A 17,565-nucleotide genomic window follows, 5' to 3' on the forward strand; every position below is an offset into this window, starting at 1 on the left:
GAGAGTGATTGTTTATGTTACCCATATTATATAAACACACGCACACTTGCGTGATTCCATCATTCATTATATGGCGGGCTTCTCTATTTTTTTCAACTAAAACTAATAAACTGAGAAAAAAAAAAAAACATGATGGAAATCGAGTAAATGGCCCTGAATTCTTAGCCCTGAACACATGTTACAGTATTCCACCCCATCCCCGCCCCTTCTCCATTTCTCCCCCCCCCCCCATCTCCCTCTTTCTCTCTCTCTCTCTCTCTCTCAGTCTTTCTTTGTTTCCTGTAGCTGGAAACCAGTTGGACTTTGTCCATGGAATGCTTCACGTAATGTTGCTATCTTACCATTCATGGGCATTTTTGGGGTGTATATTGGCCCCCACAAAGTCCAAGGCAAACTCCTAGCGTATGTCCAAACCAGGAATGCCAGTAACTGTACTGTTGCACACATCAGGTCGGTTGCTACCCCCCCCCCCCTTGAAAAGAAAATAAATAAGAAATGAAATAAAAATAGAAATGAACATAAGATATAATATACATACATTGCTGGATCGATAGATAGATAAATAAATAGATAAATCAATCAATTAATTAATTGAATAGATAAATGAATAGAACAGACAAGAATGAAAGACTTCTCAAAGTCATGGGTATATCTTGGTCACCAATATCATCTTCATTACCAGTGTCGCCACCTCCACCCCGCTACGCCAACATTCACCATTACCACCACTACCACCACAACTACCACCGTCCGTGTTACAAAAGTACAGTGAAACCCCGTTATAACGAGTTCGGTTATAACGAGGAACCGCTTATAACGAGGTAATATCGCCGGTCCCACGGACCTCCTTATAACGGGGTTTGGGTTTCACTGTATAGGTCGAACATCACTTGCAGTAGCATCATCATCACCATCATCTTCAGCAACCTGCCCTAAATCCCCGATACAAAACATCATGGCAATTATGAACCAAAACGTAGCCATGGTTACCGACTGCATCAGTTCCACCAGCCCTCCGTCCATTTCGCCCTTTCTACAACTACTGGTAAACATTTGTTACATGATAAAATTATTAAAAAGAAATTACAAAAACTACGAGGGAACACGGCCGACTTTGAGAATACAGCTCAAATAAATCACTGAGTTCGTGCTACCATATCACAGAAACGTGCTATTGGGGGGAAAGACCACAGAAAAAGATTATGGTATTTGCTTTAAATCTTCAAGTGTTGCTAACCATTAACTAAGTACATTTAGATAACATCAGAGTGCACAGTGCGCGCACTTAGCCCGCTGAGTACCAGTTGAGTGTCGCAAAGGAGTTTAGGATTCTGATTTCTTCAGAATGGTAAAAAGCCTCTTATGGTGTATTATTTCTCATGAAGACAAGTTGTTCGGTTGATGGCAGTCTGACGAGGGGAAATATAACTACGAAGTCTGCATCCTGACGTAACATAATCCATTAAAGGTGACATCAACAACTTAGTGCACTTCTGTTCCGACGACGCGAGATAGAAGGATATCCAACAGACGGACAGGGCAACAACGTTAGCGGTAGTGATTAATGAACGAGTACCTGTAGGCTGACTAAGTGATCTGTGTTCTACACGTGATTTATTGACTCAGCTGATGCTGCGAATAGAAACTCTTGGATATTGAATATTGCATCGAGACTTTTTTTTTCTCTCACAGAACGGCGAAGGTGAAAAGTGTGAACCCATATTTGGCTGAATGTATGCAATGCAAAGTATTATTTATTTACCACAAAAAGCATTCTCTTATACCTGTATACTCTTAAAGCTGGTAGATGAACTTTTGTTGGAGCTCACTGACGTCTGGTTCACTCATCAGTATCTGCCACCAAAATTCTAGCAAGGATTATAACTTACAAGCGTTTTGTCTGTCCATCGTCTAACAGAGTCCAATCTGTCAATTTTGTACCACTGAGAGTTACTTTTACTTAGGTCGCATCAACGGACGCACAGAGTAAAAACAAAGATTTAAAAAAAAAAGAAAGAAAAACTTAAATACCGTTGTAGGTTGATCAGCTAACGATTAGCTTTCATTCGTAATACGAAAATAAGAAATATCATGAGGTCTCAAATTATTGTTCCCGCGGACATATCAAACTTTTGTGCGATTGGACTCCAAGATGAAAGGAGAAAAGCGAAAGTGTTTTCCCAAAGTTGTCGGCGGCACAGAGCGAAGGCTGTTCTCATCGCACTGATCTTCTTTCTGCAATTCGCCGTGGCTTGCAACTCCAATACCCAGTGTTGCAAGGGGGCGAATGACCGCCAACCGATGGGGCAGCGCCGTCATGATCGAGCGACAGTCGCCGACGAGACGATCGAAACGCTGATCGGGATGGACAGGCTTCGCTTCATTGTCGGTCTCAACGTGTCGCAGTGGCTGAACAACGTGAATCTCAGCCGATTCGAAGAGGACCTGCCACCCCTCGGAGACCCCGATGACATACGGGATCTTCAGGAACAAAACGAGGGGCTTCCGCAGGAGTGCAGACTAGGTGAGTAGCCTACCCACCCATTTTTTTCACATAACATGTTGATCAAGACATACACTACAGTACAACCGTCCTTATAACAGCAATAATTATTTACATTAGTAGTCATATAATTTTATTGATATGTTTAACGTCAAGAATTAAACGATTATATTGTTGATGTCAATTTCTTGTTTGGTGTGTGTGTGTGTGTGTGTTTTGTTTTGTTGTTTGTTTGTTTTTCTTAGCACCGCCTCCCCTTCCTCCCTTTTCACTTTGTGTCAAGATGCACCTAATTTCGGGGAAGATTTTTCAAGTTTTGCATGATGGAATTGATATTGGTATGTAGACCCTATAAGCTAGCATACCGGTGCAACAACTAGCCCTTATCTTTATACCTCTGGTGTTAGACTACCCGAGACCCCGAACTGTGCTTAGATAATCGTGCAAATACCCGTGGAGCGTCAAATCACAAAGAAAAACAGATATAGAATGATATATAGGATTGTGCTTCGTAACAAAGAATAGTCTCCGGTGATTTAGAATTGTGAATTTCTCTTTTCCAAATAGAGTTAATAAATTGAATTGTATTTCTTACTTGTGACTTGTGTATTTATCTAAAACAAAGTTGGTACTAATTGTATCAATGTTTTGTTGAACCTTATATGATGCAAAGTTATTTAAGATATGAACTCGTAATCGCTGTGTATATTGCTTTTTATTACTTTTTGTGGAAATGAAAAAAAAAATGAATTTTAATTTGAATAATAAGTCCCAATAAAGGAATACGCAGCAAGATATCATTTCCATATCACTTTCTCTGGGAAGTCATTTATTTTTAAATGACCTTCGCCTGCTTGTGGGGAAAAAAATGTAACTTCACGCTGGCTTCATTAGAATAAAGTGAACGCATATAGAAGTAATGGAATTGATTTTAGGGAAAACGCTTCCACTTCAGTGCCATCTACAATACAATCCGACAACACGGGAATGCACTCAAACTGGAAAATTCTGTTCAGTCACGTGACTATGATATCTCGTGCATAAACTTATTTTTCTGTTCGACACAAAAAGGATCCCGCTTTCTGACTCTCTTCGTCAATGCATATAACGGACTATACAATTAATTTTGTAAAGGCGCCCCTTCTTTACGGAATTCCTCGATCCGCCCCTGATGCGCTGTTATGATGATGTTTTAGATTGAAAAACCAAAACAGATGGTGTTTACGAAACAAAACACGACACAAGTCCAGAGACATAAATAGTTGACTTAAATGACGACTACTCTTGAAAGGCAACGTCATGACGTGACGAAGGCAATGACAACCGTACGCGATTAGATAATAGTTTATTTTTTCTTCTTTTACAAGAGAGCTGCCTTGCGCAGTGTCGTGTTTGTGTGTGTGTTTGTGTATGCGTGATTTTCTTATAGTTATGTTAGTTCAGAATTTAGTTGTTCGGGATTAGAAGACTGTAAACTATACAGCCACGCCCTTAAGCAGTACTGTCCCCTCCATTTCCAACCATTTTAATTTGGTATTTGTCATAAAAGTCGTATCTGTCATGTCTGTTGCTTTAAATTTCCAGTTTGCATTATTTTCCTTGATAACTATCTTGTACTGATTTTATGTAATTCGTGCATGTATTTAATGTCCTATTGCAATTGCATCTTTGTTGGAAATTAAACACAAGAAATGAAGTGATTAGATATTTCATCAACCCCTTTTTACGGCTAATTTGTTGTCAGATTCTGCTCAATTTTCACCGGTATCTTGCTAATATTAGAATTCCTTTAAAACTTTCCAGACCAAATTAAAGAAAATAAGTTTCCTGCAATATCATTAACTTATAATCATTTCTATCTCTTCAAAAGACGAGAAACTGTGAAACAGGATTTCTGGTTGTTGCTGATCAATTTTCGCAAACGAGAAAGTATCGAAGTTGTATATTCGCAAAACAATTATGATAGTGGCGTCTTTGCCATCTTTACTATTACTTTGCTCAACAATACCTGTTAAAAGGCTAATGGCTTGTACAGAAGTCAGGACGCAGAATAGAATAACTAATTTGCTATTCAATTAGTTTAAGACTTCTTAGAATACGTATATCATTCATATCATTCATGATGATAAACAACTCTTAAATATCAATTTCCGGATATCTCTTATGATTCACATTCTATCACAATCCTTTACCAGGATTGCACTGGCGAATAAATGTTAAAGATTGTTATTTCATTACCTTTAAGTATGCAGGGTAAGAAACCATATCGTTAACACTGAATTACAAGAAGTAAATATAAAAATGATATATCTCATATAGCAATGTTCTCCGTTGAATCGTTACAGTTGTAAAAAAGTAGCAAAAGAGGCTGCTGAAAACTGCTTATCCAATAAAGGTGAGCCAATGGAGTAAAATGGAGTCAAAAGGGGCCTGAGCTTTCGATCCTAGGAGAATCTTCGTCAGAGGCAAAATGACAAACATGCAGGGAAAGCAATCACATATAAGGACTTCACACAACAAGAACAGACAGGGACAAGCTGGGTACACAGAACAAAGAAAACAAAGGAGAGGGTGGGAGGTCATGGGCAAGGAGCCCAACAGGTAAAGGGAGGGGGATTAAAGCAGGAGGGTAGACAGACAAAAGGCAGAGGAGAGGGGACAGACAAAAGGCAGAGGGGGGTCAGTGATGATCATGAGGATCAAGGAGGCAACCAATGAAGGAAAAGGATGAATAGGGAGGCAACATCAAAGAAGATAGGGAACACCAGAGGGATAAAGAAAGGGAAAGAGTGAAAAAAGCAACAGTAAAAGGAAGGGAGTGGGGGGGGGGGGGGGCTGTGCAAACAGTGAGCCCTGAAAGGTGTACCAGGAGGAGGCAACAAAGGGAAGAAATCAAACATATCAAAGTGTATACATATACACACAGTAATAATAAAGACAATGAAATAACAGTAATGAAAAAGATATTGATAAAAGAAATAAAATAAAGCACATATGAAAAACTGGGGGAGAGAAAATTGTATACATTGTATGTAGATAAGCAGGCAAGGCAAAATAAGCACAAGTAGTGTAAACAAACAAAACCAAGTGTGTGTGTGTGTAGGTAGAAAAAGGCTGTATAAAAGAGACTCGGACTAGAGGAAGGAATCAATTGGGAATAAAAGGGTCTGCAAATGGAAAAAAAGCACAAAGAAAGGACAAAATGAAATTGAAAAATGAAAAAGCGAATGATTATAATAATTAAAAAAAAAATTATGTATATATATATATATATATACATATATATATATATATAATAAAGGTGGTTAGTCATTTCCCTCCTGGATGTTGAGGCCATGGGGTTGGATGGTGTGAAGTCGTCTCATCCAGAGCTTCTCTCTGCTGGTTCTGACTGTGTCTGGACGAGTGCCTAAAGATTCAATGCCCTGTAGAGTCATATCAGTGATGGAATGATCGGGTAGATTGAAATGGTGGCCCACTGGAGTGTCGAGCTTGGCTGTGTTGGCAGTAGATCTGTGTCCGTAGAAGCGTCTTTTGAGTGTTGTCTTGGTTTCCCCAACATACTGGATTCTACAAACTCTGCAAGTGATGAGATACACGACATTAGTGGTAGTACAAGTGATGTTTCCCTTTGTGTGGTGAGAGAGGCCGGTAGAGTTGCTGGTGAAAGAGTCACTCTCATGGATGTGTATGCTACAAATGATGCACCTACTGGCTGAACATTTGAATGTGCCATGCTGTAAAGGAGAAGAATTGTCAGTGAGGGAGGGTACTTCAGCACGGACGATGAGATCCTTGAGGTTGTGGGGGCGCCGGTATGCCAGGATTGGAGTATCTGGGACGGCCTGCAAGAGACGATCAGAGGTGTGAAGGATATGGTGATTATCACGAAGGATATTGTGGAGAGAGGGTAGATTGGGATGGAAAGTGGTCACGAGGGGTATTCTGTCAGTGATGTCCTGCTTGTTTGTTTTCGGTTTGAGAACTTCAGATCTGGGGAGAGAACGAACTTTGTTGATGGCTTGTTGAACTCTCCTGGTACCGTAGCCCCTGGCTGCGAGATGTCTCTTCAGGTTCCTGGCATGGAAAGAAAACTCCGAATCCTCAGAGCAGATACGGCGAAGTCTGAGGGCTTGACTGTAAGGGATACTGGTTTTGCAGTGGCGGGGATGGCAGCTGGCTGAGTGAAGGTACTGATGGGTATCTGTGGGTTTAGTGTAGAGAGTGGTGGTGACATGGTTAGACTCCTTCCTAACGGTGACATCAAGGAAGTTGGTTTCTTCTTGGGAGAAGTCGGAAGTGAATTTGATGGTTCTGTGGAAAGAATTGATGTAGTCAATGAAAGTGTGGAGGCTTTCTTCCTCCCTGGTCCAGATGAAGAAAACGTCATCGATGTAGCGCCACCAAATCCATGGACGACAGGGGGCTGAATCTAACATCTGCTGCTCTAGCTTGGTCATGAAGAGACAGGCGAAGGAAGGAGCCATCCGGGTACCCATTGCTGTGCCAGATACCTGTAGGTAGTGCTTGTCCATGAATGTGAAGTTGTTTTTCGTCAGTACATGTGACATGAGGGATTTGATGTCAGATATGGGGGGGGGGGGTTGGAATGGCCGCTGCATGTCAAAGCCTCACAGGAGGCTAGAATGCCTTCATCATGGGGAATATTGGTGTAGAGAGAGGAGACGTCGAAAGTACCGATGACTGCTGTCTCAGGTATCTGGTCCTTGATGTCATCGAGCTTCCTGAGAAAGTCTGGTGTGTCATGAATGTAGGAGGGTGCGAGCGAGACAAGAGGTTTAATGTGGTGATCAACAAAGAGGGAAATGTTCTCTGTTGGGGAACCATTTCCAGAGAGGATGGGACGACCAGGATTGCCAGGTTTGTGGATCTTGGGGAGGAGATAAAATCGGGCAGGTTTGGCATTAATGGGGGAGAGAAATTTGTGAGCCTTCTTGGTGAGGTGTTCATGTTCCTTCATGTCATCGAGTGTCGACTGGATCTGTTGGGAGAAATTATCTGTGGGATCAAAGTCAAGAAGTGTGTAGTGGGAAGGATTGCGGAGATGTTTCATGGCTTCATCGATGTACTGCTGGCGGTCCATTACTACAACAGCTGATCCTTTGTCTGCGGGCTTGATGATGTCCGACCTGTTTTTGAGAGATGAGAGAGCCTGGCGTTCTTCCTTAGGGAGATTGTCATGTGATGCAATGTCGAGGGTATCTGCGGAGTGGACTTGAGATGAGACAGCTTCGATGTACGTTTCCAGGGAGGGAACTCTATTCTTGGGGGGAATCCATGAGCTTTTTGGATGAAAGGGCTCAGGAGCAGAAGGGGGTTCATCGAGAAAAAACTCTTTGAGGCGTAACCTGCGGTAGAAAGAAGAGAGGTCTTGGCTGAGTGCTATCTGATCGACCTTGGGTGGAGTGGGGCAAAACTTGAGACCTTTTGAGAGAAGAGACGTTTCTGCTTGAGAAAGGGGAGAAGAAGAAAGGTTAACGACAGAAGTGGAGGATACATCAGTGGATGTGGTGTGTCGCCTGAATCTGTTAGACCGTTGACGTTTCTTCTCGAGGTTGCCTATTTTCTTGTTCCTGCGAGCAGTGAGGTCAGACACATGTTTTGAGAGACAAGATTCAATTTCATCATTGTATTTGAGCCACTGGGTGTCGGTGCAGCAAGAGCGAAGTTCACTTTCCAGTCTGTCGATGTCAGCTGAAGAGGAAGTGAGAGAGGCGGCACACTGTTCGGAAAGAATGTTAATCAAGCGGATGGAAGCTCCACGTAGAGTCTGGTTCCAGCGTTTCCGTAGTTCAGGCGAGAGTGTTCCAAGAGCCGGAGTGCAGTGGAGTTGGAGGCCTGTGGGTATCATGCGGTTGAGGGAGTAGAATCTGTAATTATCCTGGTGAAATGAGAATCTGAGGGCCTTGAGCTTGGCTTTCCTCAGTTGATGAAAAAGAGATAGATGGTTAGCCATGGTAGGCAGAGGACAGAGAAGAACAATGATAGCCAAACAAGGGAAGGAGAAATACATAACCTGTCAGAATAGAGGGAAATTCAAAAAAGGAAACAAGATAGACCTGTAGGGCGAATAAACCAAAGGAAAAAAGGGTAAGTACAGTCGGTCAATGTACAGGCCAACCTGTGCTAAGCAGAAAAGTGAGTGGAGAGAAAAGATAGAGGGAGATGAGACAAGCTCAGAGACAAAGGCACGGAACTGAAGAGAAAAATTACAGGGACGGAGACAAACACCTGAAAAGAAAGTAAGAAATACGTTACGAGCAAATACAACACTGTAGAAATAAAGATACTACAAGTCGAGAAGTGGGAGGGAAACAGGGCAAGGAAGGAGACTGAACTGGAACAAAGCAATAAAACAGTTAAAATTTTTTTTAATTATTATAATCATTCGCTTTTTCATTTTTCAATTTCATTTTGTCCTTTCTTTGTGCTTTTTTCCATTTGCAGACCCTTTTATTCCCAATTGATTCCTTCCTCTAGTCCGAGTCTCTTTTATACAGCCTTTTTCTACCTACACACACACACTTGGTTTTGTTTGTTTACACTACTTGTGCTTATTTTGCCTTGCCTGCTTATCTACATACAATGTATACAATTTTCTCTCCCCCAGTTTTTCATATGTGCTTTATTTTATTTCTTTTATCAATATCTTTTTCATTACTGTTATTTCATTGTCTTTATTATTACTGTGTGTATATGTATACACTTTGATATGTTTGATTTCTTCCCTTTGTTGCCTCCTCCTGGTACACCTTTCAGGGCTCACTGTTTGCCCAGCCCCCCCCCCCCCACTCCCTTCCTTTTACTGTTGCTTTTTTCACTCTTTCCCTTTCTTTATCCCTCTGGTGTTCCCTATCTTCTTTGATGTTGCCTCCCTATTCATCCTTTTCCTTCATTGGTTGCCTCCTTGATCCTCATGATCATCACTGACCCCCCTCTGCCTTTTGTCTGTCCCCTCTCCTCTGCCTTTTGTCTGTCCACCCTCCTGCTTTAATCCCCCTCCCTTTACCTGTTGGGCTCCTTGCCCATGACCTCCCACCCTCTCCTTTGTTTTCTTTGTTCTGTGTACCCAGCTTGTCCCTGTCTGTTCTTGTTGTGTGAAGTCCTTATATGTGATTGCTTTCCCTGCATGTTTGTCATTTTGCCTCTGACGAAGATTCTGCTAGGATCGAAAGCTCAGGCCCCTTTTGACTCCAGTTGTAAAAAAGATGTATAAAACAAATTATAGCCTAATACAGGCTCTCCAAAATAAACATTAAGATGTTTTACCTCTGCTCTCTCATGATGTAATGGTGTTCATCTGAAAAACAAACCTCGCCTTTTATGTAGGCCAGATTTTGATAATCGTAAATATTTCTTTTTATACATGTAGCCTTCTGCAATCTTTAGTTGTAAAAGTCGGAGTATTACAGTTCGGAATAATGTTCAAGCTGTATAAGTAAAATTCAATTGAAGAAGAAATGAGTAAGCATGCTAAGAGTTAAAATAATTGTCTGGGTTTTGAAATAAAAAAGGAGGTATACGAATACGTACAAGTGTTTTGTGATCATTGAAAGCATGTACAAACTACTGCACTTGGAACAGCTAATTTTTTCGCATGAGGGGCTTGTTTTGGCTGTTGTTGCTTACTGGACAAAATCATCAGCCACTAGGTCTTGAGGTGCCTTGATTTAAATTCCATTGGTACCAGTCCTATGCAGTACCCTCCGGTAAGACACTGTATCCTTATTTTAACGCTAAGCAGTGCTTTACAAAGAGATACAAGTAAAAAGGGAAAGTAGATGACAATAAAGCTGGTGTTTTCACACAAACTATAAGTATTAATTCAGAAGTGTCTATATATTGTACTCTCTTATCTGTTATCAGATTCAGATAAAAAGATAACTGCAAATTTTAGATTGTTTCACAATATCCTTCCAATGTATTACGTAAGAATAAAGCCAGTGTTACAAGACAATCTAACGGTGAAATTGATGACGTGGACTACAGTGTAATAAGATCTTATCAATACGTCTTACCTTCTTTTGTAAAGATATCGATATTTGTGAGTGGCAAGAATACGTGTTCGCCGAGATAAAGTTGCAGTGTCAGATATGTCACAAAAATTATAGGTTTCAACCCATTTAATATTCAATATAGACGCTGCATGTCAATAACGCCCTTCCAACTTTAATAGAGTACTCTTATCAGCTGCTTGTTTGCTTATTTGTTTGCTTCATTTTCCCTTATTCCACATTTCACAAGTGAATTATAAACTTATTAAGAATTGAATGTGCAAAATTAATTGTGAAATACCAACAAATAAGGAAATGAATATATACGTGGAATATTAGGACTCTACTATGTATAGAATCATTCTACGTATCAAGGTCGTACATTCCCAGAAGATAACAGTGAATTTTTACATGAAATTTGCAATTGTAACGACAGACAATTTTAGAAGTGGACAATGCATACGTCGAAGAATTTATTAAATCAGTGTTTAATTACAGTTAGTTATAAAACGTTATCGATATAAAATGAGAAAATTGACAGAATCGTTAAACTATTAAAGGATCTGAAGCTATCTTTACAGACAAAGTCCTGTTTCACACCGTCTTTTTAAAGCATGAATTATTAAAACTTCCAAATGCAAACATTTGTGAAATTATGAACAGAAGAAATATGCCACTGGCATATAGAGAAAGATGAATGTCATGGTATAAGCATGCAAAATGCTATTACTCCCAAGAAAACGGACTAATGATGCCGACCCCCCCCCCCCATTCAATCCAGGTGACTAGCAATATTATTCAGCAAACGGTATCAACCAGGTTGATTGTCCCAGTCGAGAAGAAGAAAATGATGATGACCATTATAGCCGACAGTTCAAAACAGTATATATATTGGTCGGAGAATTGAACCCTGAGTGATGAGGTAATAACAGCTATGCAGCGTACTGATTTCAGTTTAACAGATATGACTGAAAGCAGTCAATCTTTAAGCTGAAAACAATGGAAAGTGGACAGTAAGCTTCGGAAAGGTCCTTAAACACTAAAGTGGTCTCCTTCCAGATAGTTAATTAATAGCTGTTTCGCAGATTTGAATAAAGCAATATCTGTTCAATGCGGTTGTACGAAGGATGTTTGCCTTTCAATGAATTTAATGAGGAGTCAAGGAAACAATGATATGGTATAAATTTAGAAATCCAGTGCCTGAATCTTAACCAGGCTGTTACCGAAGATTATGTTATATTCAGATAACTAGATGACTGGGTTTCAGGCTACTTCTTGTACGTCGTTAGACCGGCATATTTCATATAGTTTTTCCTATGACACGCACTCGTGTTGACTTGTTTTTGCTCAGTCAAATTCATTGAATACATTTTTTTAAACGGAATTGCCATGCTTGCCCGACGTCCTACATGGCATAGCAACATCCTATCCGATTATGCAATGTGTACATCCTCCTAAAATATCATCTCTAGGGCTGTGTCTTGTTACCATCAATGATACATTTGAGGTGCTGCTTTGATTATCAGTTGTTGTTTTTTACTTGTTTTTTTTATTATTATTGTGAATATCCATTTGTGGCGAAGACTACCGACGTTTCATGAATTTAAAACCAGTCAAAACATAACCAGTTGATTAAATGAGTTTTGTGATAAGATCGTTCTAAATATAGGCTTAATCTATGTACCTCGAAGATAACTTTGGTCCCTCTTGTTTTCCACAGGGTGTAATAAGTTATTGCTAGCGGTCAGCCTACGCACTAAGAGTGTACATCATTTTCCACCGCTCCGCCACAAGCCTTATCTATTTGCGCATCAAATTAGCCGTTCTTAAGGAGCTAAATTTGTTCCTCTAATAATTTGCAAGACACACAAACACGTACACGCACACACAAATCCTAAATAGAGGTAATTATCAATCTTACTATCAACCATCTCTTTATTAACCTTTTTTTTTTTTTGGTGCCATCTTGAAATCAAAGCAGTTATATTGCTTTGAGAGTATTATGCTTCCATGCAGTGATAACAACTGAAGAATCTGAATTTGAAAGCAGATAATCGATATTTTTTTGAATTTATGAAGGTAAGGTCATCTTCAAAAATAATAGAGAAAATTAAAACCTTAACAATGATACTGCACGCGGTGGTAAAAGGTAAAATTTTATTATTGTTATTGTTATTATCATCATCATCAGCATTGATATTAGAATTATCACATAAAATCAATATTGTTAATCTATTAATCAATATATTAATCAATCATTGTTTTGCCTCTCGGCAACTTTGACCTCAAATATTTTAAATTCATAAGATTTTATCAACATGTGTTTGCATTTAAACTTTGCATCAGCTTGTCGTCATTGTGGAATACTGATTGCAGATAGCTCCAAGTAGACATATATTTTTGGTTGAAAATCATAAATATTGACATCTCCCAAATTAGAAGTTTCCCGTTTGAGAAGCATCTGCAGTTGGAAATTTGCAGTAGAAACAAAATTGACACTACGAAGTAATGATGACGTTTTTAACAAAATTATAACTAATCATCGCATGCAGCTTTGAAAGTAACCAGGTATCATTTTATTCACTCTTTAAGTCTGTGCAAGGAACTTTGGACAGTGCTTAGAGTGCTAATTATGGGGTTCTGTGCTAATCGGCACTAAAGGCATGGGTGAAAGAGTTCAAATGAATCTAGGAAACGCGTCAGGTTTGAGAGCAAGTATATTCATCAAATACTAAAGATGACAAAGAGGAGAGAAAGTAATGAACTGGAAATTTTTTTTTTCTTTTAATCATTAGCGCAGTACATTTGGCCGACGCTCAAGGATCTTCACATCATTCGGGTTTCCACCTATGTAAAAACAATTTCGGCTTTTAAAATGGGGGATGGGGGGGGGATGCGAAGACTTTTGAAAAGGGTTGCCTTATTCAACTCAAAACGAGCCTGTCGGTTTGTTGTTGTTGTTGTTTGTTTGTTTGTTTGTTTGTTTGTGTTTTATTTTATTTTATTTTTTTTTTGGAGGGGGGGGGGGGCTGATTTCTCAGAATTTCATTAAAAATACCGAAAACATTTTGAACATAATTTTCATGAATACTATAGGCCTAATAGGTATTCAAGTTCTCATTGTATGTTTATTATTCGTTTGAAGCCTGTAATTTGCCTGCTTCTTAGAAATCATAGCATGTCAAATCTTATTCATATGCGTGTATTTTCAAACTTATAAAGATTAGATAAATCTATAGATAGATAGATTTAGATAGATAGACATAAAGATAGATAGATAGATATATAGACAGACAGATAGATAGACATAAAGATAGATAGATAGATATATAGACAGACAGATAGATAGATTGAGAGATCGATAGATAGATACAATAGATAGATAGATTGATAGGTAGGTAGAGACAGGACACAGGAGAGCTTAAGGCGCGCATTTCAAAGGTTGTTCATTCCATTGTCTAATTTTCTTTACGGGAAGCTTTGATTTTATTGAGAATTTAGACAAAGACAACTTGCTTCATGGCTTTCAAATATCCAGGTTTAGTCAAAACCTTATCGTCAGCGATTTTTTTTTCACTCGGCGGTTATTTAAAAACTTAAGCTTATGTCTATAAATGGGTAATCGTTATCCTTAGAGCCACGTTTCCCATGAAATCGACAGCTCCCATAAAACACACACACACCCACTCACACACAACAGGATAGGGTCTATAGTTCATCTCTGTGTTTGGAACTGAGACCATTCATTTTTATTTTTGTTTGTTTGGTTTCCTTTTAGTCATCGTGGTCCTTTATTTTTCATTTGAGAGAGAAAAAAATTCAGGCAGTTCTGAAAGACGACTAAAATCGGGCAGACAAGCAAAATGAAAATGCCAAAGTGCTTTGCTTTTTCACCGCGCATCCAGCTGCTGAAAAAAAAAGAAAAAAAAAGGGGGGGGGTGAGACGGGTGGGAGGAAGTCATCGCTTCTATAGTTCTTGCACAACACATCCCTATATCAACACACACACACACGCACACACACACGCACACACGCACACACACACACACAGAATCACCATCAGCTCTTCGTGGACCCAATAGGAGATGATGAGAGATTTGACAATGACAAGCAATGACAAGTGCATGCATACAACGTACTGTATTTGCCATTCAGATTATTGGCCCCGAAAATAGGCTCCCACTGCAGAACTGTCCATCTCCCTATGACTGTTAATTTTATTTTTGGTCATTCCTTGAATTACTCACGTGATAACGTTGTATTTTTAGACAGGTGAACAAATAAAAAAAGATCATTGAAGGCAACTCAGAATATGAACGGAACAGGAACAGGCATTGCGTTTTCTTTGTCTGAAAAGGTCATTACCCGTTGAAAATTTAGAACGCTTATGTCACTAAAATGGTAAAGCTTATTCCAAGTACACATGCAACTACTTTAATTGATATCAAAACTTCTGGCAATCAATCTTTATGTAAACTGTATATAAAAATGTAAAAATTAATTTAAATGGGATGGACTCGTATTGTTTCCCGACAAATTACCAACATTGTTAAAGATTAATGTAAGAATTGTTGGTCTTCTGTGTCCTGTCACATGTTGTGGTGCGCACGTGGTTGCTCACACGTGATTTAGAAGTGTTTGATATTCATCGTATTAGGGTACGAGATAAGTCCTTGACAATTATTTTACTAGACTTAAATACATGTTTCTTTCCGTGGTTAGAAAAATATAGCTATGATTGTGCTCATTGTGAAATAGTTTTACTATAGTAATGACGTTGTAGGTGAGGCCTAAAAGCGAATTATATAATTGTTCAAAGTCATTTGGCTAGCAGATGCTTCATTGTTGAATGGTTGCAAGAAGTCGGAATGAAATATAAAATGGCAGGACAAAACAAAATCATTCAATGATACAATTATGTACTTGCAAAACAATTATATTGTAATTAATGATGGCAATTACTTGACTCTTCTTTCTTCCTTTTGTCTTGTTTTCAGTATCCCTGAAATCAACTTTACAATGTCAAATTCAATATTCACAAATTGTCGAAGGGTTTAAGATCAGTAGGAGATTCACTTTTGTGTAAAAGTGCAAAGTGTGCACTTCCTTTTTTTTTTTTCTCAGGAGATCTAGATAAGAAATTATCAGATCAAGGTTAAAATGTCATACCACTCTATGATGTTTCCACCCGTACCCACATTACTGTACGTGAACGTTAACAAAAAGATATTTTGATGAAGGGTGACCATTTTAATACAGAGCGCACCTTTCATATCAATTTCTTTTCAATTTCAATCTCAATCCAAACTGAACGAATGAAAAAAAAAAGGAACAAAACTGTCGTTAACTCATAACAATAACATCTCTTTTTTTTTCTTTGCTTTCGGGTTGTAATGTATTGTTTTGTAGATTTATGTAAGCCTCAAAATGTGACCGACCTGAAGGGAACCTTCGAGTGGGACTACACCCCTGCCGGGGAGTACGCCTTTCTCCCTTGTCCCAACGGGGTGTGGCTGGAGGATTACCTCCCAAGCACCCCTACACCAAAGATGCTGGCCTACCGCCCCTGCAAACCGCCGACGGAACGGAAAGGGCTGCGAAAGCTCTTCTATGAGGGTGCATTCTGGGACGAGCCAGTGACGGATATCTGCCGCTGGAGCTCGGACACCACGTGGATGTTGGACGAGATACGGAAATCTATTGCCGAGGAGATCATCGATCTGGTATGTGATCCATTGTGCCATGTTTACTGCTATCGGTATTTGTCTGCTAAAGTGACAGACTTAATAAGAAGGCTCTAGAAATCTTCATTTGATGTGAAAGTCGTGATTTAGGAAATGAAAAACTTTATTCTTTCCATAAACCCTTGCCTTTGGGAATGTTTCATTAATTATAATTATCCCTTTGGTTAGTGATCACAATCGCTTGTATACCTGATTGAACGTTTCACTATATTTCAAATCTTCATTCCACTTCATTTTTATTACAAACCGTAAATGAAACAGGGACTACATAGCAAATGAAAGCTGGGCAGATATTAAAAACAAACGAGGTACATGTATGCTCCGCAATGTCTTTACGCAAATGTGTGGATGATAAAAAAAAAAATCGTTCTCCTCCTTTTGCGCAGTTGGGAGGGGGTTCCTCAGGCAACGCGACAGCAGTGATCGCCCATCTTCGGGAGGCCAATGAACTCCTCAACGACGTACCGACGTTCTGGCTGAACGAGATCGACGTCTTACTCGTAGCGTCCATGATCGATACGTCAATCAGCGCCGGTGTGGAAGGTTTATACGACATCGTTCCCGAGCTCGGTCACGAAGTTGTGCGTCTTGCCGATCGCATGCTGGATCTCAACGCGTGGGTCCTCCGAAGAGCGCATCACTCGTGTCTCAGGTAAAGGCCGAGACTTGGAGCCTGTTTGGTAAAGAGTTACGATTAATCTTACGCTCTATTTTTTTTTTTTTTTTTTTTTTTTTAGAGTGCAGCTCAGAGAATCGATCGCAATATCAATCCTAACTGGAAGTCTGTTTCATATAGGCACTTACTCTTGGTTTAAAGCACAGATTTAATAACAGATCGCGCATAACTTTTTTTGAATCTAATCAATCGTAAGATCAATCATACGATCTATCTGTACGAAACAAGCCCTTGGGCTCAGTCTGTTCAGATGTTCACCATGCACGTTGTTTCAAATCTACGACAGTGTAGATCATGACATCTGCTTTTGAATTTATTTTCCGCATAAAAATCAACATCAAAATACACAAACGATAATCAAGCAGTTACTGGAATACGGCTGGATTGCCCAGCCTGCTCAGCTGTGCCTTTGACAATGCTGTTCTACCGAGGGGTCAAGAAGAACCTCATAGATAAAAGAAAACAACATGCACTATAATCATTAAAAGCTGCTGCACGTAATCATTAAAAGCAGAAAGCACATGATAATTGGCCTATACATGTATCAAGCTCCTCGTAGATAGGTTATGCTGCCATTTCCATTTGGATGATTATCAAGGGTTGGTTTGTGAGCTGACTCATGTTCCT

General features: G+C 39.5%; 1 protein-coding gene and 1 pseudogene across 1 annotated transcript in view; one reads left to right on the plus strand and one right to left on the minus strand.

Annotated features, from left to right (window-relative positions):
* Nucleotides 1-2,301: 2,301 nt before the first annotated feature.
* The window catches only part of LOC140243627 (uncharacterized), a 29,827-nt gene continuing 14,563 nt past the window's right edge, over nucleotides 2,302-17,565 (plus strand). Inside the window, exons 1-3 of the mRNA XM_072323292.1 lie at nucleotides 2,302-2,524; nucleotides 15,928-16,241; nucleotides 16,649-16,914. Of these exons, the coding sequence (XP_072179393.1) occupies nucleotides 2,302-2,524; nucleotides 15,928-16,241; nucleotides 16,649-16,914 (803 nt within the window). The remainder of the gene's footprint in view (nucleotides 2,525-15,927; nucleotides 16,242-16,648; nucleotides 16,915-17,565) is intronic.
* On the minus strand, nucleotides 6,138-7,607 carry LOC140244100 (uncharacterized; annotated as a pseudogene).

Source organism: Diadema setosum, chromosome 20 (assembly GCF_964275005.1).
Source record: "Diadema setosum chromosome 20, eeDiaSeto1, whole genome shotgun sequence".
Classification (NCBI taxonomy): domain Eukaryota; kingdom Metazoa; phylum Echinodermata; class Echinoidea; order Diadematoida; family Diadematidae; genus Diadema; species Diadema setosum.